The sequence below is a fragment of the Eleutherodactylus coqui genome, chromosome 9 (genome assembly GCF_035609145.1).
Source record: "Eleutherodactylus coqui strain aEleCoq1 chromosome 9, aEleCoq1.hap1, whole genome shotgun sequence".
NCBI lineage: Eukaryota > Metazoa > Chordata > Amphibia > Anura > Eleutherodactylidae > Eleutherodactylus > Eleutherodactylus coqui.
The window spans coordinates 60,538,359-60,561,461 of NC_089845.1; the positions used below are offsets into that span (position 1 = coordinate 60,538,359).

General features: G+C 43.9%; 1 protein-coding gene across 4 annotated transcripts in view; it reads right to left on the minus strand.

Moving 5' to 3' along the window:
- ATP9B (ATPase phospholipid transporting 9B (putative)) overlaps nt 1-23,103 on the minus strand; it is a 265,069-nt gene that overhangs the window by 176,953 nt on the left and 65,013 nt on the right. For all 4 annotated transcript variants that reach the window (XM_066579467.1, XM_066579466.1, XM_066579464.1 and 1 more), the window contains exon 8: nt 1,357-1,451. In XM_066579467.1, coding sequence (XP_066435564.1) covers nt 1,357-1,451 — 95 coding nt within the window. The remainder of the gene's footprint in view (nt 1-1,356; nt 1,452-23,103) is intronic.

Here is a 23,103-nt window from a genome sequence, read left to right on the forward strand (position 1 = left end):
AGAATTTTAGGCAGTAATGTCATTTGTAATAGATTAACCCGACCTATCGAAGTGAGAGCGAGCGAGACCCAGTGGGCAGAAAATGCCGCAACCCAATCCAATAGAAGAGGAAGATTGAGGCCCTAAAAAGTAAAAATCTGCTTGGTTACCCGTATATCCAAATAGGTCTGGACTACCCATTGTAATGGAGCAGGCAGATGGAGCAAAGCCGCTGCTGAATCAACTGCCAAAAGGTGATTCTAATCACAATTAACGTTTATCCCAGAGTAACAACCAAAAGTATCAAAAACAGACAGTGCAGAAACCAGAGAAGAGTCCACACACTGCAAAAAGAGAAGAGTGCCATCAGCATACAGTGAAATGCACTCTTCATAGTTCTTCAATTTAAATCCAACTATTGTCGACGTTGTGCACACCTGGATCACAAGTGGTTCAATGGCAAGAGCAAAAAGGGCAGAAGACAGGGGGCAACTTTTAGTCACACGGCTGAGCGGGTCTATTAACCTTTTTAAATGCCACTGTCAGTTCTGACAGCGGCATTTAAATCCCCTGAACGATGTTCGGGGGTCCTGTACAGTCCCCTGCGAGGAGATCGCAGGGAGCCGTGTAGGTGTCATGGCAGCCGGGGGCCTTCTGAAAGTCCCCAAGACTGTCTTAGCAGAATGCCTATCAAGCCATCCCTGTGAGGTGGCTTGATAGACTGCCTGCCCGATCACGGTATGATGCAACACTATGGCATCACACCATCATACTGCAGGAGCGATCAAAGCATTGCAAGTTGTTTGCCATATTTTCAATAAAAGAATCTAAATTATAAAACCAATGCCAATGATTGGTTTAGTCAGGTATAAAATGAACATTACATGAATGCTGCAGCAGGAATCTACCCATAAATGTCTATCGAGAAGGGAAGAGCAGAGAAAGTGAACTACTGGAGATGGACAAAGCAGAAAGACCCACACAGAGATGTGGCTGCAGCTTTTGGTAAATGATTCATCTTACTTCCGTACAGAATTCACATCGTAACTGTTCAGTAATGCCATAGGATGTCCTCCATGATGCTATTATTTATGAGGGTGTTTTACAGAGAGACGGAAAACAATCCAGCTCTGCTATGTGTTCCAGAACCATCATAGCAGGTAGTTTCCACCCACCAGCACAAGGAGAACTGAAAATTATTGAGGGAACCTGCAGTGGGAAAAACTGGGGTAAAATGCAGGATACAAGTCATATAATGGGCAGAAGTACAAGAACACAATGCAGCTTATTCTGAAAAGTCCACTATTCACTGGATGAATAAGAAAAATACTATTATCTGAATTCACTAGAGAAAGACCGATATCTATTATGACTTACCCCCAACGCTGGTAGTCTCTGGGTACAGCTTACAGCTATTTTCAGCTTCCAGTCTGTCTCACCATCTAGCTGGTCAGTTCGAATGAAGCATGAACCTGAAAAAAGAAAAAAAATATATATTGCAGGCAAAATAAACTAAAGCAAAAAATAAAAACACAAAAGATACAACATGTGAAATGCAGAGACTAGAGATGAGCGAACGTGCTCGTTTAGAGCAATTACTCGAACGAGTATTGCTTTTTCGAGTAACTGCCTAATTGGGGGTGGCGGGGGTGAGCGGGGTGTTGCGGGGGTGTGGGGGAGGGGTGGAGGGGAGGGGAGAGAGAGAGCTCCACCCTGCCGCCCCCGAATCTTTTCGCCCGAGTAGGCAGCTACTCGAAAAAAGCGATGCTCGTTCGAGTAATTGCTCTAAACGAGCACGTTCGCTCATCTCTAGCAGTGACATAATTAGCCATTTCATAAATATTAATAGTCATCAGAAGAAATGAGGAATAGAGATGAGTGAGCGTACTCGTTAAGGCAAATTACTCGAGCGAGTATTGCCATTTTCGAGTACATGCCTGCTTGCCCGAAAAGATTCAGGGGCCCGCGGGAGAGAGCGGTTGGTAGATCTCCCCCCCCCCCCCCCGCTCCCCCCTGCTCACTCCCATAACTCACCACTCCCCCCCGCCGGCCCCCGAATCTTTTTGGATGAGCAGGCATGTACTCTAAAATGGCGATACTCGCTCGAGTAATTTGCCTTAACGAGGCTCATCCTTAATAAGGAAATATTCTAAAAATACAATTTTAGTTTTTCAATGGGATCTTCCTTAAGTCTTATAATCCTATATTTAAATCTTTTTTCAAATTGGTGCAGAATATATTAATCCTTTCGCGGCTAAGGGTGTTTGAGTGTCAGGGCAAAATGATTACCTTTTTGAGAACCGTACTTTAAAAGGGTTTTCTTTAGTTTTTTGTTTCTTGCTTTACCCATTTCTTTGAAGCAGGAGACATTGGAGCAGAATTACTATTGAAAATGCTCCAGTTGCCTGCCTGATGTGCTTTGTATCACATAATATGTTGTATACACCTTTTTCATCATGTCCAAAAGGGGGTGTGGCCTTTCAGGGAAAATAGGACTTCAAGGGCGGCAAAATGTAACATTGTGCAGCAAAAATGTATTAGACTTCAAAACATGGTGTAAGCTCATTAATAGATGGTATAAGGCTGGGTTCACACAAGACTGAAATCCCACAGAAATCTTGTGGAATGGCCACCCAGCAATCGGAGCCACGACAATCAAATATTTATCTCCTATACTGTGGATAGTGGATAAATGTCTTTGGTGGTAAAACCCCTTTAAGGGGCTAATGGCACAAGGATCACTCCATCTACTCTTAATTTAATCTGCTAGCTCAGAATTGCCGTCCAAACTTCAGATATGTTACAGAGCAGAAAGAGTTGAGCAGAAAGCTTTGCTCATTCTGAGCTGCCAGTCCAATGGGCGGTCCCTACTGACAGCTACCTCTGTATCTATAATCATTCACAAAAAAACTGGCAATCACTAATATTACCGCCCATGGGTAATTACCGTTCTACTTAATTTACGCCCAATGTCCATTGACGGATCGGATTAGCGGAAAATCCATAAATCAAGCCGCCCATAGGGAAGCATAGGCGTCCGCACATGAATTAAAGGAGATGTCCCGCGCCGAAACGGTTTTTTTTTTTTTTAAACCCCCCCCCCCCCGTTCGGCGCGAGACAACCCCGATGCAGGGGTTAAAAAACCCACCCGCACAGCGCTTACCTGAATCCCGGCGGTCCGGCGTCTTCATACTCACCTGCTGAAGATGGCCGCCGGGATCCTCTGTCTTCGTGGACCGCAGCTCTTCTGTGCGGTCCACTGCCGATTCCAGCCTCCTGATTGGCTGGAATCGGCACGTGACGGGGCGGAGCTACACGGAGCCGCTCTCTGGCACGAGCGGCTCCATAGAAGACTACAGAAGACCCGGACTGCGCAAGCGCGGCTAATTTGGCCATCGGAGGCCGAAAATTAGTCGGCACCATGGAGACGAGGACGCCAGCAACGGAGCAGGTAAGTAAAAAACTTTTTATAACTTCTGTATGGCTCATAATTAATGCACAATGTATATTACAAAGTGCATTATTATGGCCATACAGAAGTGTATAACCCCACTTGCTGCCTCGGGACATCTCCTTTAATTAAAGTATGCGGACTTGTTTTGTGGACCTTTTGGTCCAGAAAACACATCGCAGCATGCTCCATTTCAGTGCGGTTCCCGCACAGACGGCTTCCATTGAAGTCAATAGAAGCCATCCGATCTGTGGCCCGTCCACAGGAAAGCAGGATGTTTAAAAGAAAAAACTCCACTGCACATGTGCGGTGGCGCGCAGGCCGGCACTTCCGCAGTGAAGAGAATAGAAGACCAGGATAGGTAAGCAGTGTCTTCGGCCGTGGGCAGGGTCGGATTCCGCTGCAGGTGCCTGCATGCGGAATCCGATCCGTCTGTGGACATTGGGCCTTAGGGTCTATGTTTTAAAAACACTCCAACTAGGAATAATAGGCTCCTTCTATGGCTTGTAGATCCTTAAAGTTTTATAGCGGCTAATGGCACTGAACACTTTCTAGAGGAAGGAATGGATTCTACTCAATATCAACAAATCCTGGATGAAAATACTCATAATCACTGAAGAAAAAGTAAAAAGAGGTTGGATATTAGAAGATAAACATGCAAAACAACGTTTACGGTCCGCACATTGAGAGGAGATATTTGGATGCAAGATGACTAAAGTGTTCTTAACTAAAGTGTTCAACACAGAAAAAAAGTGGGAGAGGAACAGCTGATCGCTAGGGGTCCAAAGCTGTGGGCACTCACAGATCTGCTATTGATGACCCATCCTGAGGAACAACATTGATTATGTTGTGACGATGACATTGGTTAAAGGGTGGGAGGCAGACGGTGAACGAACACTTAGTTTTCGAATTTGACATTTTGGGAGCAGGGGAAAAAAAACAAAGGATTGGAGTGACTGACAGTCAAAACTGTGATTGCAAGTCTTACTGATGCAGAGTACAGAGAGGCAGTAGTCCATGTGGTCCAATCCCACAAAACAGCTACTGTAGCACTAATTGCTGAAAAAGTCAAGGCTGGCTATGATAGAAAGGCGTCAGAACACACAGTACATCACAACTCGCTGTATATTGGGCTGTGAAGCTACAGACTAGTCGGAGCGCTCATGCTGACCCCGACACATTGCCCAAAGCACCTAAATTGGACACATGAACACCAGGACTCAACCATAAGGCCTCCTTTACACGGGCGACAGGGCATCACCGCGAGAAAGTCGCAGCAATATCGCATCGCTGGTCTGTGTGATATCGCTGCATTTTCTCGTGGCAATACCGCGACTTGTAGCACCACATGCGAGGATTTTCAGGGGAGGCTTGAAATATAAGCCCTTTCCCGAAAATAAGCTGTAGCTGAAGAAGAAAAAAATAAAAAAACACACATACATCACCTCTCCCACGCTGTCAGCATGGCCGCATCTTCTCCCCGGGTCCCCAGCAGTGATCATCATCTTCTTTTTTCTGGCCGGGGATTCAAAAATCCCCGCCCCCTAGAAGCACTGGCTGTGATTGGCTGACGTTTAGCCAATCACAGCCAGCACTCGATGAGTGTCCGTTATTGGTTAAATTACAGTCATTCATTGAGCACTGGTTGTGAATGGCTAAGCATCAGCCAATCACAGCCAGCGCTTCCAGGAGGCAGGGATTTTTGAATTCCCAACCAGAAGAAAAGATGATGATCAGTGCCGGGACCCGGGGAGAAGATGCGGCTGGGCTGACAGTGCGTCTAAGGTGACGTATGTGTATTTTTTTTTCTTTTCTGCAGTTAGGGCTTAGATTATAGTTTTGCCATTAGCATTTGCAACTGTCAAAGTTTCATCGCATCAACGCGTTTTCGTGCGATGCGATGCAACAGGGAGGAAGGTTCCATAGGGAAATATGGGCTACAAAACCTCACGAGTCGCGAGCATATTGCCGAACCCGCAAATTTTTCTGTCGTTTTGTAGCATGCTGTGTGAAGGAACCTATAGGAAAGCATGGGCTTCTTACACATGCGATTTGTAGCATTGCAGCATCGCTACAAAATCGCGTGTTGCCCGTGTGAAGGAGACCCAAAGTAAGGAAAGCCAGTGGCCTGGTCAGGTGAATCATATTCTTTTCCATCATGAAGATGGCCCGTTGTGTGTGTGTTACTTCTCTTTCAAGAGATGGCACCATAACGCACTTCGGAAAGTAGGCGAGTCAGTGGTGTGATGCAGGAAACTTTAGGTGCTGGCAGTTATGTTGCTATTTCGCCACAGCACCGCTGCGCACCAAGCACACCCCTTCAAGGTATTCTGCAACAGTGTTTGCCTTTTCAGAAGACTAAAATAAAGGCTTGTTCATTCATTGGCTCTGCTATTGTATAATAAATATCACAATATTGTGTACCAGGAAAGCAGGAACACACAGATTGCAGCTGCGGAGATCTTCTGTCTCTTGATATCTTCAGGGAGTAAGATCTGTCATTTCATCCCGTATATCAGTGAACTAGATTGGCATATTACATTCACTTCATTAAGGCTGTTTTGCATTTCATGGGAAGGATGATTAAGAGTTTCCATTCGCTGTTTTGTAGGCTTTTTTCCCTTCATTATTCCAACTACCATATTATTTGTAAGCTTCCCGGTAACCTTTACTGTTTGTCATGTCAAGATTAGGTTGCACAGAAACAACTTTTTAATCACCTAGAAGGTAATTAGGTTTTCAGGCTAATAATTTGTTTTTTGCAGAATTCTTATTGTATTTGAAAAATAAATGAAAATAAAAACCGTACAAGAAGGGATGTGTTATTTACTTATGGAGGGTCCAGGATAAGAGGCTTTCAAGGCTCCGCAGTGCACATGCCTGAACCCCTTAATGACCAGTGTTTGCACAGGGTGGCTTAATGGCCCTATTTGTTTCCTTGGGCTACCAAAATAGTTTTTGTTGTCTTTTTTTGTCACATATAGAGGTGTTTTAATACCTTTTCACTGATTTTTTTTTCCTCGTTTTTGTTTTATTTGGCATAATGTATATATATAAAAAAAAGTTTCACCAAAGTGTTGTAGTACATGAGTATAGGAATGGGTTCCCTGTTTTGTTCCTCTTTATATATAACTTGCATAGTTTTCGGATTTCTGGGCTATAAAAACGGTTTAGCTTGGTGTTGGCAATTGTTTTTACTTCTTTTTTTTTCTTCAATAGCTTTGTATTTTATTCCATTTTTTACTTATTCTGTATATATATTTAACCCTTTCCAATCCAATGTCTGACGTCTGAAGACATTCTGATTGAAGGCTGTACAGTTCCGATATCGGAAGATGTCCAGCAGGGTATTCTTACTGTATATTACTGGCCGCTCTGTTGTCGGGGCCACTCCAGCCTGTCTCATACCGCAGTACTGGCTCTAGCCAGCAGATGGCACCATTGTATAATTGCAGAAAGAGAAAGCCCCATAGGAAACCCTGAATCCAAAATTGGATTGCAAAGAGTTAACATATATGTTACCCATAATGCCATACAAGACCCCTTGGGGACATTGACCATGTAATTTCTCTCGTTTCATAATTTCCCACTAACTAAGGTATCCCCAAGATCCCCAGCTATAGGGGAAAACATCACCTTATAGTGACAGTAGTTACTTGCAGAGCTTGGTCTGGGGTGTGCTAAGACCCAGGAGCTCTGCCATGTCGGCAGTCGCTGGTGATGTGATCGCTAAGTGCAACAGATGAAACGGCACTGCTGCTACCTCTATTTACTACATACCGCTAACTCTTTTGACTCCACCATCCGTATATATAAGTCCTAATTGTCATTGCACCGTGCAGCTAGGATGTATATATACGTCCTCCACTACAGTGCTCTGCAAGCAAAGAGATTGGACTGGCCCTTGGTCAGTTCTACCCTAATGAGGTGATAGGGAGTAGTAATGATCAGCTCTTGTCAATGGTACGCAATAAACATAGCAGTCAAGGTGAGACAAATTACCAGCTAATGACAGGAGGTACTGACAAGTAAATATAGGCACCATTGTTCCCAGGTATGACAGTAATAATAGGTTACTCAGAGAACGCATTTTTCTAATTGTTATACACAGGAGCGCAAGATTTACTGAACTAGAAATAGCAAAAATGAAAAAAATTGGGATTTTATACTCTGGCCATTTTTCACTATATGAAAAATGGAAAATTAAAAGATACTGGCCCTGTCGTTGTCAGTGGACAGCAAATTAGGCCATGTGACCTGAGCACTGCAGCTCTTCAATCAGTTGATCAGCAGGGACCCTGAGCTGCATACCCCCTCCGGACATAGGTCAGAAATAGTTTAGGGTGACAAAAACCCTTTCATTTCCAGGAAGAATAACGCCACAACACAGAGTTATAAGAAAATGTGTTCCAGAATTGCTTGCATACAGAGAATATGTGTATTTACTACAACAGGCGTGGCAGGATGGGTAACAGGTAGAGATGAGCGACGTGCTCGTTTAGGACAATTACTCGATTGAGCATCGCTTTTTTCGAGTAACTGCCTACTCAGGCGATAAGATTCGGAGGGCGGCGGGGTGGAGAGCGGGGTAGCATGGGGCAACAGGGGGGAGCTCTCGCTCTCTGTCCCCCCCACTCCCCACTGCAACCCCCTGCTCACCCCCGGCAGCCCCCGAATCTTTTCACCCGATTAGGCAGTTACTCGAAAAAAGCGATGCTTGATCGAGTAATTGCTCTAAACGAGCACGTTCGCTCATCTCTAGTAACAGGTCCTCTTTAAAATTACATTTTTGTGCTGAAAAATCACTCTAAAGTTCTGGCCACTGGAGGGTCTCCCTTCCAATTTGCTGTCCACTGCCCGTCAAGCGATGCCCATCTCTAGTAACAGAGAAGCAGGAGAGATGGACGATTCATGCTTTGCCATAGAAGGCAGTGTCCGAATTTTTATGAAATTTTCGAAAAGTCAACGAGAACAATAATTCTTTCATAACTCATCTCGTGGAAACCTTTGGGAGTAGGAAGATGTACAAGGTGTCCTCCAATTCATAGTAATATGAAGATTTAAACCATTTTTCCCTAACACTACAATTCCAATAGAAATTAGAATAAAATTGAAACAAACATTTCAATTTTCTCTCTGTAAGTTAGCCACTCCGGAAAGAAAGCCAAAAAAAAAAATTATTATATATACGTATACGCCGTACATTAAAGTGTCTTACCACAAAATTTTAGGTAGGCTGTCTTTGTAGGCTTTGAGAAAAAATTCTTGACCTTGTACGGACAATAAAATAATGCGCAATTAATGACACTGGCAGGTGAGAGCTAAAGCTAGTGGCCTGGGAAACTATTGAAATTTGTGTTTAATATATCTGTATAATATAAACCTATTCCGATTAAGCCTGACTCTGTGTAGGTACTAATCATTCGAATTTTATGTAGGGAGTACCCACAACCCTGTAAAAAAAAAATAAATACTTGACGGTGACCAACTCTATACGGACAATCATTATAATGTCATCAAACATGACCATATACATCTGAACATGCTTCATATCATGACGTGGGTGAGGAATCTGCTTTTGAACAATGTGTTCAGCTAAACAATCAATTAATGGCAATTCTTGCTTGTGTAACTCTTCCACTGAGCTTCGGCCAAGGGTAAATCACTAGGTAGTCTGACAGTTCATTGCCGGCTTGCAGCATTTCCTCTGCTGTCACATGTATAAAATCTATGTTAGTAAAGTGCTGGCAACTAGAAGAGAGCAGGTCACTGGCATCCAAGACCTGATTATGGACAGGAAACTGTAGGCTAGCTTTGGCCACGGTCCTTTTTACTGTTCTACCTAATCCATCACAAAGCCTTTTGTCATCGAAAGTTGCAAAAAAATCCACCCAGCTCCCATTCCAAAAACTTCCTTACGACAACGCAAACTTATCAAAATGTTCTTATGTTTGTATTGTGTAGCACTTCCATCACTAAAATAATGTACTCTTAATTTCTGTAAGTACAGTCGTCGAATGTTCAGTTGAGTCACTAAGAGCACAACAGTCCATATGGTCAAGTGTATTATCAGTGTGACAATAATGGATTATGACGAGATAAGCCATGACCTGTGCACGTTCCCAATGAAATCCTTGGATCTCATCTTGAATTGCTATTGAAAAATTTTCTAAAAAGTCCCATTGCACGGTTATTCCTGAATTCGCCAGACGTTCCGTTCTTTCATATAATGAGATTGTGCTTTTGCTATGTAGTGATGACGGGTTAATGTTACAACTTCAAACTGAGTGTATCCAGAAACTCATCCACAGTTTCCATTACATCTGTCAAGCAGGTTCGGTCTGTCGAAACCAATTGTTTGTAGTGCATTTCATCTTGTAATTCAAAGATCTGTATCAAGCCAGCATCCTCTGTGATTCCAGACACTCTTGGGCAGTTAACGCACATCTGCATCATGCAATTTTCTGATTCAACATGACAAACTAGTTTCTCCAATATATTTGAAATATTAAAACGCTCTCTAGCCGGAATGAATGCCAGCATCAGATGTACGTTTTGATGATACACATGAATGTGTACGGCTTTTTGGGCCTGGTGATATGCACTATGAAGACCTCAGTGCTACGAGAGTGGACGAGCCTATTCTTGGGGCATCTCCATCCTCTTTAAATTCCTCATATATTTCTTTCTACTTCATGAGAAGTTGTTGTTTCTACTAGTGCAGCTTTACCCCATTTCTTTGTCTCTAAGGCCTCATGTCCACGGGGAAAATCAGTCCCGCTGTGGATTCTTCATGTAGACTCCGTAGCGGGTCCCTCCTGCCTCGCAGACATGAGGCCTAAAAATCAGAATAAACTCAACTGCTCCGGACGATGCGGATCTTCCTTCCTTCGCGGCCGGATCTTTTTTCTTCGGCCCAGCGGATGTGCTCAGCACGCCGGAAGCGTGCTGCGTGCATGCGCCGGGCCAAAGAAAGAAGATCCGGCCGCGAAGGAAGAAAAAACCGCATCGCCCGGAGCAGATGAGTTTCATTCTGGTACAGGTCTCCTGCGGATCCGGACGGCTTTCATAGGCTTCAATAGAAGCCTGCGGGAGCCATCCCCGCGGGAGACGCGCACGAAAATGGAGCATGTCCATTTTTTTTCCCCGCACGCGGTTCCGCACCTGACGGGGCAAATGACATCCGCAGGTATTTAACTACCTGCGGGTGTCCAATGCATCCCTATGGGGCACGGATCAGCGTGCGGGAGAAACGCTGCGAATTTTAAGCCCGTGGACATGACGCCTAACACTTTTGGTTTTTTTTCGCAGGCATGATACAACTAACCTCATCGCCATCATATGTTCCAACAAGTTTATCATTTATTGAGCGACGCCTTTTGTCCATTTTCGGCCTCTGTGACAGTAGACCAGGTTTCATAAGTTTCCTACTTTATTTTACCAAGCAATTGAATGCACCAAATTCTTCCTTTGTTCTTTTTATCCCGAATGGAGACAAGGTAAGACTATCTAAATTCTCTTGGTATGAAGTTTCCAAATTGAACTTTACTTTTACATTTCTGATATACATATTTTATATGATTTTAAGTAATGCAAGTTCATGCATTTGAAATGGTCATCTTGCTCGTTAGATAAATCAGATTGGACATCATAACTCGAATTTTGTTCTCCAAGATCTTGTCATTTTCCGTAATTTAGCTTTTGCTTGTTTTCTTCTGGGATATAGAAAGTCCATTCAGTGTTACAGGTGTCTAATCTAGTAAGGATAAAACGTATCACAGCAATAACCATATCATCTCAGTGAGTGTGTGGGGACATGACCAAATCAGGTATCGATGAGGACAATGATGATCCAGCTTCTGATTTTTCTGCAGCTGTCGCTACACCCAATGACCTGGGCTCTTCCTCGGGTCGATGTTCTTCAGCATGCAGTTCTGTTTCATCCCAGGTAGCTGCTTTCTTATGGCATGTTATGCAGCTTCGCACTTGGCCCAGTATGTGGATACACACATTTCAGTTTCTCATACAGAGCTGAGCTCATCACTGTCACCGATTTTGTTCTGGCACCATGGTTTTTAAATGGACGGCAGCAAGCTTTTTGGTGGTGAAGAAATTTCTTTAGCCACACTGTATGTGCAAATATCCTACAGTTTTTCACTTGCCTGTGCGAGTTTGCAGTATTCTCTTCTCTTCATTTCCTTAGGCTGCCTTCACACTGGCATGAAAATCGTGCTAGATTTGTGTGTTGCCAGACGCACAAATCTCGCTCAAATATGAATGGGGTCATACACATGAGCAATGTTTTCCTGCATAGCACCACCATTGTTTTCAATGAGCCCGGGAGCAGCAGCACCGTGATGCGAGGCTGTTTTCACATGAAAACGCCTTGCATCCACAGGGCTTTCACATGGTGGGGAGCACAATATGGGGACAAGATTCACGGCCCCATTTTGCGCTCACCAGTATGGCAGCCTTAGGGTGACTACCCACTACCGTTCTTTTTCACTGCAAAATTTCTCCAGGAGTCTATGAGACTTGCTAATGTTAAAAATCGCATCGCGCAAAATCGTGATTTTGCTGTAAATTGCGATTTTGCCGCGATGCGTTTTTAACATTAGAAAGCCCCATAGACACCTTGAAAAAGAAAACGCAGCAAATTCACAAACGCTAGTGGGTAGTCACCCTTAGGCAAACCTTCACACGGTGAGAAAATCGCAAGGGATTTGTGCATTCCGAGGCTCACAAATCTCGAATGAATAGGAACCCCATTCTTTTGAATGGGGTCACACACAAATTGCGCTATGTTCTAGCTTTGTGCATGCTCTAGCATTGCATCTCTTAATATTTTTAATGGGGCTGGCGCAGTACACTGCGATGCAAGGTTTTCCCAATTGAAAAAAAAAATACTTCGCGGAAGTGATGCAAGACATTTTTGTAGCAAAACCGCATCGCATCTGCAGCAAAATCGAATGTTGGCGAGTGTGATATTGGGCTGCAATTCATGGCTCAATATCACACTCGCCCGTGTGAAGTTAGCCTTAGGCCGCCTGCAGACAGCTGGGTCGAATTCTTGCAGCGGGACCCGACCCGAGCCCCTGCAGGGACCAGCACGGAACTCAACTGCTCCCGCAGCTCCGGCTCTGTGATGTGCCGGCTGCTGCCCAGCCGGTGCATGCGCAGAGCAAAGACACCAGCCGGGGAGTGACATTTCTGTGTGGAACTCTGCGAGCTCCGCACGGAAAGAGCACTCCGCAATATGTTTTCCACGTGAGATTTCGCGCAGACAAATCGCGGCCGTCTGCATAGGATTGTGTTTTCTAACGCAATCCTATGGCGGCTTCCACGGGCAGAAATTCTGCGGGAATTTCCGCCCGTGTGCAGGGGGCCTTACTATAGATTTTTTCTGGCACTGGTCTTCAGCTGAATATAACCCGCATTTCTTCATTCATCTTTTTAATACTTTGTCACAGACCAAACCGAGCTAAAACCACTGGATGCTTCTTAACACTTCTGTACTTAGCCGATACTCTGGGGTAAAATAACAAAAGAAGCAGAACTTTCTGGAGAGGCTCAGCTCCCACAATTTTTTAGAAATTTTTGTTTCAGTTTTACCTCAACTTGCTTTTGAATTAGCGTTAGGCCAGTTGTATGATTACCGTGTATTACACATGCGCAGTAGACCTATGTGATACGCGGTAATTCATAGGCAATTACATAGCCCTACACAGTTCCACTCCCATTAGCGTGTCGGAATTGTGTAATACACAAGCGCAAAAAACAATGCAGCATGTTCTATTTAGCCACATATATACGTGCAATAGTGCCCATTGTTCTTCATCGGCGTGTAAAAAAACACACGCACTCATACACTATGTTGTATGAAATCTAAACAGAAAAAAAAGGTCCATGACAGCGTGCGTGAGATATGTGGTCACGCGGAGTACAATTTCGTTGCCATACACGGCAATACACCTAGCCACGCCGGCTCAACAGCAGGAAAACACAGCGTGACCCACGCAGCAATTTACACTTATGGCCGTGTGAGCCCGGCCTCAGGAAAGTATGTTGTAAATCTACAATGACACGTACTGAGCTGTTGGCGGAGATGAACTGGCTGGACTGATTATGGGAGGGGTGGTAATTATTTAACAGAAGTAAAATACAGGGAGGAAATGCTAAAACCTACGACCTATGGTTGGGCTTACTGGTTGGTGGCTGCAGGTGAAATATTCCCTTTTAATTTGAAGTTTTTCACAATAATAATAATCTGTATCATGGCTCTGGTCAACAAGGCAGGCCTGTTAAAAAAAAACTTTTATTTAGCAGTGATAGTTTGAACAATGGTCACTGACGATTATGGACAAGTTCTAGCCCTAACTCAAGTGTCAAAGAACACACACTTAGGGCGGACACCCACTGGCGTTTTTTCTCCACTGCGCTGCGAGAGCAAGTGAAAACTCTCGCCTCGCAGTGCGAGAAAAAAAACGAGGTGACGCCGGGATATCGACAGTCTTTTCAATAGGGCCAGCAGCAGCAGCGCTAGCCCCATTGAAAAGATATGGAGAATACCGCGGACTTCTACCACAGCTGTGACAGCCGTGGCAGGAGTTTCCTTCATCCCCGCGGTCCCCGCGGGGTGAAGGAATCCTCTGCCACAGCTGTGACAGAAGTGCAGCATGTTATTCTATTGCTTTCAATGGGATTGGTGCTGCTGCCGGTCCCATTGAAGGAAGTGGTTTTTGACAAACCCTGCAGTATGATTTTCGGGGAAAGGGCTTGAAATATAAGCCCTTCACTGAAAATCATCAATAAGTGGTAAAAAAAAAAGTTTTAAAAAAGTACTCACCTATTTGCCGCTCACACGCGTCCTCTGGCTGGCTCCCCGACACTGCTATCCAGCACTTTCAGCAGGCGGGGGAAAGAGCTGTGCTGATTGGCTGAGCACTCAGCCAATAACAGCTAGTGCTTAGCTATTGGCTGAGCACTCAGCCAGTTACAGATAGTGCTTAGCTATTCATTCATGAAAAGCGGGGATGAAGGAAACAACACCTCCTAGAACACAAAAAGCGAGTTATCATCAGAACGACGAAGCATGGTCACCTCCACGTGGCGTTTCCTGGGTAACATGAAGAACCATGCAAAATGGTGAACATATTTTATTCCTCGGTTCCTCTGAAGTAACCACGATTTCATTAAACAGGTAAACAGCTGTACCAAATTGACTCTGGTGAAGTCAGGTATATCAGCTATAGATATATACTACTTGAGTGGTTTTGCACCTGTGTTGGGGATTCCGCTTTCCTGCTCTGTTCGATGTGTGTTGAGTGACAAAGGGGGCCACAAAACGTTTTGAGTTTGCTTCCATTCATATCAAATCTATGTATAGGAGTATTATTAAATATGTGTTATGAGCGTTTTTAAATCTGGAAGCTCATTTGCAATAACCATATTTTTACACATGTATACATGTATGTGTGCATAGATTATATATACACATACAGACAAGTACATCTTTAGCTTCAAAACTAGGCCATCAAAATGAAATGTTGTAAATGATGTAGGGCAGATCAGTCAGAAGGCTATCTTGTCATTGCAGGGAGTCACTCTTAGGTAAAATAAGTAAGATGAAATTACAGCCTGCAACAGCGTGGCTTCTTCTAAACAGTAAATATAGCTTCCCATCATACAAAACCCTGTACCAGAGATACCTGGGGCAAGAGGACATCCATATCCTGGGGGACGTTCTGTAGAAAATGTGGGTAAGATCTGATTATACAAACGTTGCATCTATTTAACCCTTTGCAATCCAATTTTGGATTCAGGGTTTCCTAGGGGGCTTTCTCTTTCTGACGTTATACGATGGCACCATCTGCTGGCTAGAACCAGTACTGCGGTATGGGACATGCTGGAGAGGCCCCCAACAACAGAGCAGCCAGTAATATGCAGTAAGAATACCCTGCCGGATGTCTTCCGACATCGGAGCTGTACAGGCTTCAATCAGAATGTCTTCGAGCGTCAGACAGTGGATTGGAAAGGGTTAATTCCTTAATATAGGGGTCATAGTTCTATAGGTTTGCAATCATTTATGGGAGCAGCATTATTCAGACTTGTGCCGTAGCAATAAGCCCTTCAGTCCCACTTTTACAGTGGACTCTGCCTTCGCCTCTTTGTTTCTTGTCAATGGTTCCCTTCATCCATCAATTTCATTTAGAATTATAGTATAGATCAATATGGTTGAAGACCAATGTGGCTCTTGTGAATGGTTGACTGCACACTATGACATGTATTGGCCGGCTGCATTTCCTCTGCACTTCAGCAGCTAATTTCATCAATAACTTATCTCATAGACTGTTTTCCTATTATCCAGCAGAAAAGACAGTAATGTGCCAAGTTAGTTCTCTCCCACCATGCTACCATCAGAACAAAGATCATTAAGGAAAAAAGCATGCTTCTCCAATTTGACACTGGTACGTAAAGAATCCCATTCACCTTCCTCTGCCTAGAAGTGGCTTTCCTCAACCACTTCTTGAAAGATTGAGGACAACATACAGTGAAACCTTTTAGAGATGACCACCCAAGATTGCAAATGAAAGTGGTCTGCGATAGGGGCTTTCTAAGAGAAGATGGCCAGTATTCGTAATATATGGTGGAACTGAAAATCTGTCATAGGAAATCTGGATAAGGGGATGGTCTTCTCAAAGAGGTGGACTTTTGGAGAGGTTTCACTCCTTCATACAAGTCATTTCCAGATGTTGTAGTTAGTAAAAAGTCACTGACTGGTTCCAATAGAAACGCAACTGGCAATACATTATATGTAATGTGAGCTTTATTGCTTCAGTCTATGCTGGCTAGAAAAAACACGGAGGGTGCTCTCACACAAGTGGAACATTTCCGCAATCCACACCTACATCTGCTGCTGTGGATTTCCACTCCATGACCCACATGTATACATGTGGATTTTGGTGCGGAATTTTCTGCATCTTTAACCCTTTGCAATCCAATTTTGGATTCAGGGTTTCCTAGGGGTCTTTCTCTTTCTGCCATTATACAATAGCGCCATCTGCTGGCTAGAGCCAGTACTGCGGTATGTGACATGCCGGAGAGGCCCCCGACAACGGAGAGGCCCCCGACAACAGAGCGGCCAGTAATATACAGTAAGTAATACCCTGCTGGACGTCTTCCGACATCAGAGCTGTACAGGCTTCACTTAGAAGGTCTTTAGACGTCAGACAGTGGATTGGAAAGGGTTAAGTGCGTATTGCAGACATACAACTCGTGTAAAAGCATCCTGAGGCCGTTTTGACATGCTGAGTTTAAAACCATGCAAGATCTTTTACGAGATGAAAAATTGCAGCATGGCCCATCTTCGGTCATTCCCTCGGAACGCCTCGCATCGCTAACTGCTTTCAATGGGGCCGGAGCAGCATCACACGGCATGCAAGGTGCCCGTGAGTGCAATGCAAGGTTTACCCATTGAAAGCAATGAAAAACACTCCGTGTTCCTCTTCGTGGTGGATGATCGCTACTTTCCTGATGGGATGCGAGGCAGTTTTAACACAAAAATGCCTCGCACCTGCGGGGACAATGCACCTTGGCAAGCGTGATACCAAGTTTCATGGCCCGTTATTGCTCTCGCCCGTGTCAAGAACAGCTGCAATCTGAGAGCTTACGGATTCTCGCTGTTGCGGGCAGGTGTCAACTGTCAAAATTGGCCAGCATACGAGTATATGAAGCTGGATTACCACCAAGCCCGCTTCATATAATGACACTGGACGTGCATCGTACATCTACAATGCATGTGGGAAAGGGGTTGTCAGTCCGTTTTTCATGCCCTGAAATCGAACACGCTCATGTGAATAAGGATGACGGCCAGCTTCTCATGAGCGTAATGTAACACGTCCATAATACAGACATGTTACAGATGAAATTACATCTATATGGCATCAGTATTTGATCTGTATTTGCTTCCATCGGTTTTTCTACTGGGCAAAGCCGGATCCATAACAAAAGTTGTGCATGCCTTATTTTTAAAACTCGGCCGTGAGACATCCATGTAAATAGATTCATAGATTTTCATTGGCTCCATATTACGGTCCACAAAACTAAGACCAAATAGGGATTCAAAATACTAGTCTAAAAGTGCTCTAAAAGCTGCAAAAATGTTTTCGCACACTGAATGGCTCCTTTAATAAGACACCTGCCCTTTTACGATTGGAGCTGGTCTGTGTGAATATCAGACATGTGACTCTGGAGTGCAACATAAAGTCAACTGAGCAATTTTTCTGAGGATCAGCTTCAGCGTGAATCCACATTAGAATGGGAGTTATCGGAGCAACTTTGAATGAGTGATGGTTATCGGTGCTAGACTAGCTAGGGCCTGTAATTTAAAAAACACGCCAACCTTGTAGTTTTCTAGTGCAATGACTTTGCAAGCATACTGAAAATGGGGTGATCAAGGAATCACATCCTGCAAAATGTGATCCTGTGAAAGTAAGCAACTCCATGACAAAAGGAGTCAGAAGAGGATATTAAGATCATTCACATAAACAGTCAAGAAAACAGCAGCTGAACTCAGTTTGGGTGTTCCAACTAGTTTGTTGGGATACACGACTCCTCATTGCTTATCATGGGTAGGCTATAACAGCAGACAACCAGTTTGAGGGCCATTAAAGAGAAACAGAAGGCAAGACTCCAGTGGGCAAAAAAGAGCAATTGGAGGTGCAATGGGAAAAATCTGATGCAAAGCTGACACTTCATGTGTTAACAAGGTCTTAACAGAGTTAGGGACAGGAAGCAGGAAGCATAGTCAGCAATTCTGTAGGGACAGGAAGTAGAAAGCATAGTCAGCAATTCTGCAGGGACAGGAAGTAGAAAGCATAGTCAGCAATTCTGCAGGGACAGGAAGTAGGAAGCATAGTCAGCAATTCTGCAGGGACAGGAAGCATAGTCAGCAATTCTGCAGGGACAGGAAGCAGGAAGCATAGTCAGCAATTCTGCAGGGACAGGAAGCAGGAAGCATAGTCAGCAATTCTGCAGGGACAGGAAGCATAGTCAGCAATTCTGCAGGGACAGGAAGCAGGAAGCATAGTCAGCAATTCTGCAGGGACAGGAAGCAAAAAAGCATAGTCAGCAATTCTGCAGGGACAGGAAGCAGAAGGCATAGTCAGCAATTCTGCAGGGACAGGAAGTAGAAAGCATAGTCAGCAATTCTGTAGGGACAGGAAGTAGGAAGCATAGTCAGCAATTCTGCAAGGACAGGAAGTAGAAAGCATAGTCAGCAATTCTGCAGGGACAGGACGTTGGAAGCATAGTCAGCAATTCTGCAGGGACAGGACATTGGAAGCATAGTCAGCAATTCTGCAGGGACAGGAAGTAGAAAGCATAGTCAGCAATTCTGCAGGGACAGGAAGTAGAAAGCATAGTCAGCAATTCTGCAGGGACAGGAAGTAGAAAGCATAGTCAGCAATTCTGCAGGGACAGGACGTTGGAAGCATAGTCAGCAATTCTGCAGGGACAGGACGTTGGAAGCATAGTCAGCAATTCTGCAGGGACAGGACGTTGGAAGCATAGTCAGCAATTCTGTAGGGACAGGAAGCAGAAATCATAGTCAGCAATTCTGTAGGAACAGGAAGCAGGAAGCATAGTCAGCAATTCTGTAGGGACAGGAAGTAGGAAGCATAGTCAGCAATTCTGTAGGGACAGGAAGTAGGAAGCATAGTCAGCAATTCTGTAGGGACAGGAAGTAGGAAGCATAGTCAGCAATTCTGTAGGGACAGGAAGTAGGAAGCATAGTCAGCAATTCTGTAGGGACAGGAAGTAGGAAGCATAGTCAGCAATTCTGTAGGGACAGGAAGTAGGAAGCATAGTCAGCAATTCTGTAGGGACAGGAAGTAGGAAGCATAGTCAGCAATTCTGTAGGGACAGAAAGTGGGAAGCATAGTCAGCAATTCTATAGGGACAGAAGGTAGGAAGCATAGTCAGCAATTCTGTAGGGACAGGAAGTAGGAAGCATAGTCAGCAATTCTGTAGGGACAGGAAGTAGGAAGCATAGTCAGCAATTCTGTAGGGACAGGAAGTAGGAAGCATAGTCAGCAATTCTGTAGGGACAGGAAGTAGGAAGCATAGTCAGCAATTCTGTAGGGACAGGAAGTAGGAAGCATAGTCAGCAATTCTGTAGGGACAGGAAGTAGGAAGCGTAGTCAGCAATTCTGTAGGGACAGGAAGTAGGAAGCCTAGTCAGCAATTCTGTAGGGACAGGAAGTAGGAAGCCTAGTCAGCAATTCTGTAGGGACAGGAAGTAGGAAGCCTAGTCAGCAATTCTGTAGGGACAGGAAGTAGGAAGCATAGTCAGCAATTCTGTAGGAACAGGAAGTAGGAAGCCTAGTCAGCAATTCTGTAGGAACAGGAAGTAGGAAGCCTAGTCAGCAATTCTGCAGGGACAGGAAGTAGGAAGCATAGTCAGCAATTCTGTAGGGACAGGAAGTAGGAAGCCTAGTCAGCAATTCTGTAGGGACAGGAAGTAGGAAGCCTAGTCAGCAATTCTGTAGGGACAGGAAGTAGGAAGCATAGTCAGCAATTCTGTAGGAACAGGAAGTAGGAAGCCTAGTCAGCAATTCTGTAGGAACAGGAAGTAGGAAGCCTAGTCAGCAATTCTGCAGGGACAGGAAGTAGGAAGCATAGTCAGCAATTCTGTAGGGACAGGAAGTAGGAAGCCTAGTCAGCAATTCTGTAGGGACAGGAAGTAGGAAGCATAGTCAGCAATTCTGTAGGGACAGGAAGTAGGAAGCATAGTCAGCAATTCTGTAGGAACAGGAAGTAGGAAGCCTAGTCAGCAATTCTGTAGGAACAGGAAGTAGGAAGCCTAGTCAGCAATTCTGCAGGGACAGGAAGTAGGAAGCATAGTCAGCAATTCTGTAGGGACAGGAAGTAGGAAGCATAGTCAGCAATTCTGTAGGAACAGGACGTTGGAAGCATAGTCAGCAATTCTGTAGGGACAGGAAGAAGGAAACAGTCAGCAATTCTGTAGGGACAGGAAGTAGGAAGCATAGTCAGCAATTCTGTAGGAACAGGAAGGAGGAAGCATAGTCATCAATTCTGTAGGGACAGGAAGTAGGAAGCATAGTCAGCAATTCTGTAGGGACAGGAAGTAGGAAGCATAGTCAGCAATTCTGTAGGGACAGGAAGTAGGAAGCATAGTCAGCAATTCTGTAGCAGTGTTTTTAGTCATCCAAAACCCACGGCGTTGTGTTCTCATTGTAATGCTATGTCCACAGTAAAACCACATCAGGAATCCATACATATAACAGAGATTTCTGATGTGGATTTTAATTTGTAGCAGCCGTGGATTCACATGCAGATTTAGTCCAGTTAAAAGGGACAAATCCAGATGCGTATTTCCCAACGCCGATTCCATCTGAAACCCACACTAGGAAGCGACATATCACTTTTTTTCAGTGATGCAGATTTTAAATCCATGCAGTACGGTATACACTTTATGATGCAGATTTGCTGTGGAATCAGTGCAAATTCTGCATCACATTCACAGAGAAGAAAGCCTACGTCTCCCTGCTCTTTCCCCTCCTTAATTTTTGTGAATATTGTATCTGCTACTTCGAGTGTCAAAAAAACGTGTCTTCTTTGCTTACTTGAAGTAATACACAAGGGGAAGGCCCTCCTCCGCTGAGAAGGAATGCTTACATAGCAGACTGCATCCAAAGCCTGGGAAAGCACAGCACTCAATTTCCATTCACTGAGGCAGTAAATGCAACAGTAATTCCACAGCATTTACCTTGCAAGCCATGGGGAGGCTTCTTTACCTGGAGCGTAAATTCTCCACGCCGAATCTGCAGCGTTTTGAAAACACGTTGTGGGTTCTAAATCCGCAGCATGTCCATTTATGCCGTGGAACCATGCTGCCGAATTCTACTCTTGAACTACAAGGGTATCATCTCTCGACTGCAATGAAAAACGTGGCCAAATCCGAACCATGTAGATGCAGATCTCGTCATGGCGGATTTCCTCCCGGTTTGCTTTGTGCACTCTGTTGCAGAATGCCGCGGTGATTCCGCCCAGTGAGAAGGAGGTCTAATAGGAGATGCAAGAAACACCCTGCAAATAGTCGGACCATAAAATGACTTTGCTATTCCATGAAGGGCTTGTGTATTTGCTTGCACTTTTTATGCATTTTACTTACAATATATAGAATAAACAGTTTTATGAAAAGTGTGAACAGTAGAAAAAAGTGGCATCGAAGCAAACCAGTCAAAAAAAAAAGTCTGAATTTTTTTTTTCTGTTCTAAAACTAATTAAAGCTAAATTCTGTAACCAACCCCTGTGCCTCATTATACTTTTATAACATAACCTGTGCACAAAGTAGAAAACCTAACTTAAGGGAAAATATGTTGCCTGCCTTCTCTTTATCTCTGAAGACTTGTATCAAATAAATTTTTTACAGCGGCGAACATTAGCTACAACAAACGCCGGTTAAGCCTCAGCAAAACTGAATTATTAAATCTTCCTGCCCGGATCCTGTTACCCTCTACTTATGAATACTTGATTTGATTTTGTATAATTGACAAGAGTTGTGAGAAAACGATGGTTTTCATGGCAATCAAATTAAGATAAGCCGGTATGAATGTCACGCACAAGAGCCCGGGTCGTGTGTTGCTACTGTAATGGATAAGCTTTTGTGAAAAACGGCATGATGGATGTGTCATAAATTGCTGGAACCTATCTAGGACCAATAAAAAGTGAAGGAAGGAATAAAAATTAAAAAAAAGAAACTTAACCAAACCAGGAGAAAAGCAGACATTAAAACGATGTATATCAAATCCCCGGAACTTCATTTGTAAAACATTTCCGCGCTGTGCTTAGTGACAAAGGGAACATTAAAAGGGTACAGGCTGGTGTCAAAGTAAATTCAGCTTTGATGGTAACGGATAAAAAGAAGTGTTCTATATTGCAAACATTGAAGCTGTAATGTCATCACCTGGGACGCCGGAGAAAAGCATATTGACATAAATAAGAGATTGATGAAAATGAGTTCGAAAGCATTCATTTCTGCTAATACCGGAGAACGAACTATGTTCACACAAGAGATATTTGATCTAAATTAGGAAACTGATGAAGCAATTGATTAATTGGAATTTAAGCCATCAGTCACCAGATCCATCAACAGATTCATTTACATTTTAAACAATCAGCTGATGGGCCAATAGGATCCTGCGTATTAATACACTTTCAATATGATCGTGCCGAACTAATCACAATTCTTTATTGACGAGAGCACAGATGCTTTTAATCCGCGCTTGATCACACTGCATATATTTGAGGATTTCTTTATTGACGTTTGTGTTTAAGCAGTATGTTGTCGTATTAAATACTTTATGGAATATATCTAAATGCAGCAACGCTACGGTTTAATTAAAGTGGGTACGTGTCTCAAATACGGCATGTACTTGTTGCAGGAGGCATATGTTGGCAAGGAAAGATTCATTTGTGGGCAAATTGTGGCCAGAATGTTATATTGATACAATGTAAGTGTGGAGAATACAATACTGCTGCAAGACCCAAACATATAATGGGGGCTATGCTAATGAGATTACTGCATGCAGATATAATAGAATGATAGCTATACAGATAACATACAATGCTACGAAACCCAGGAGAACAG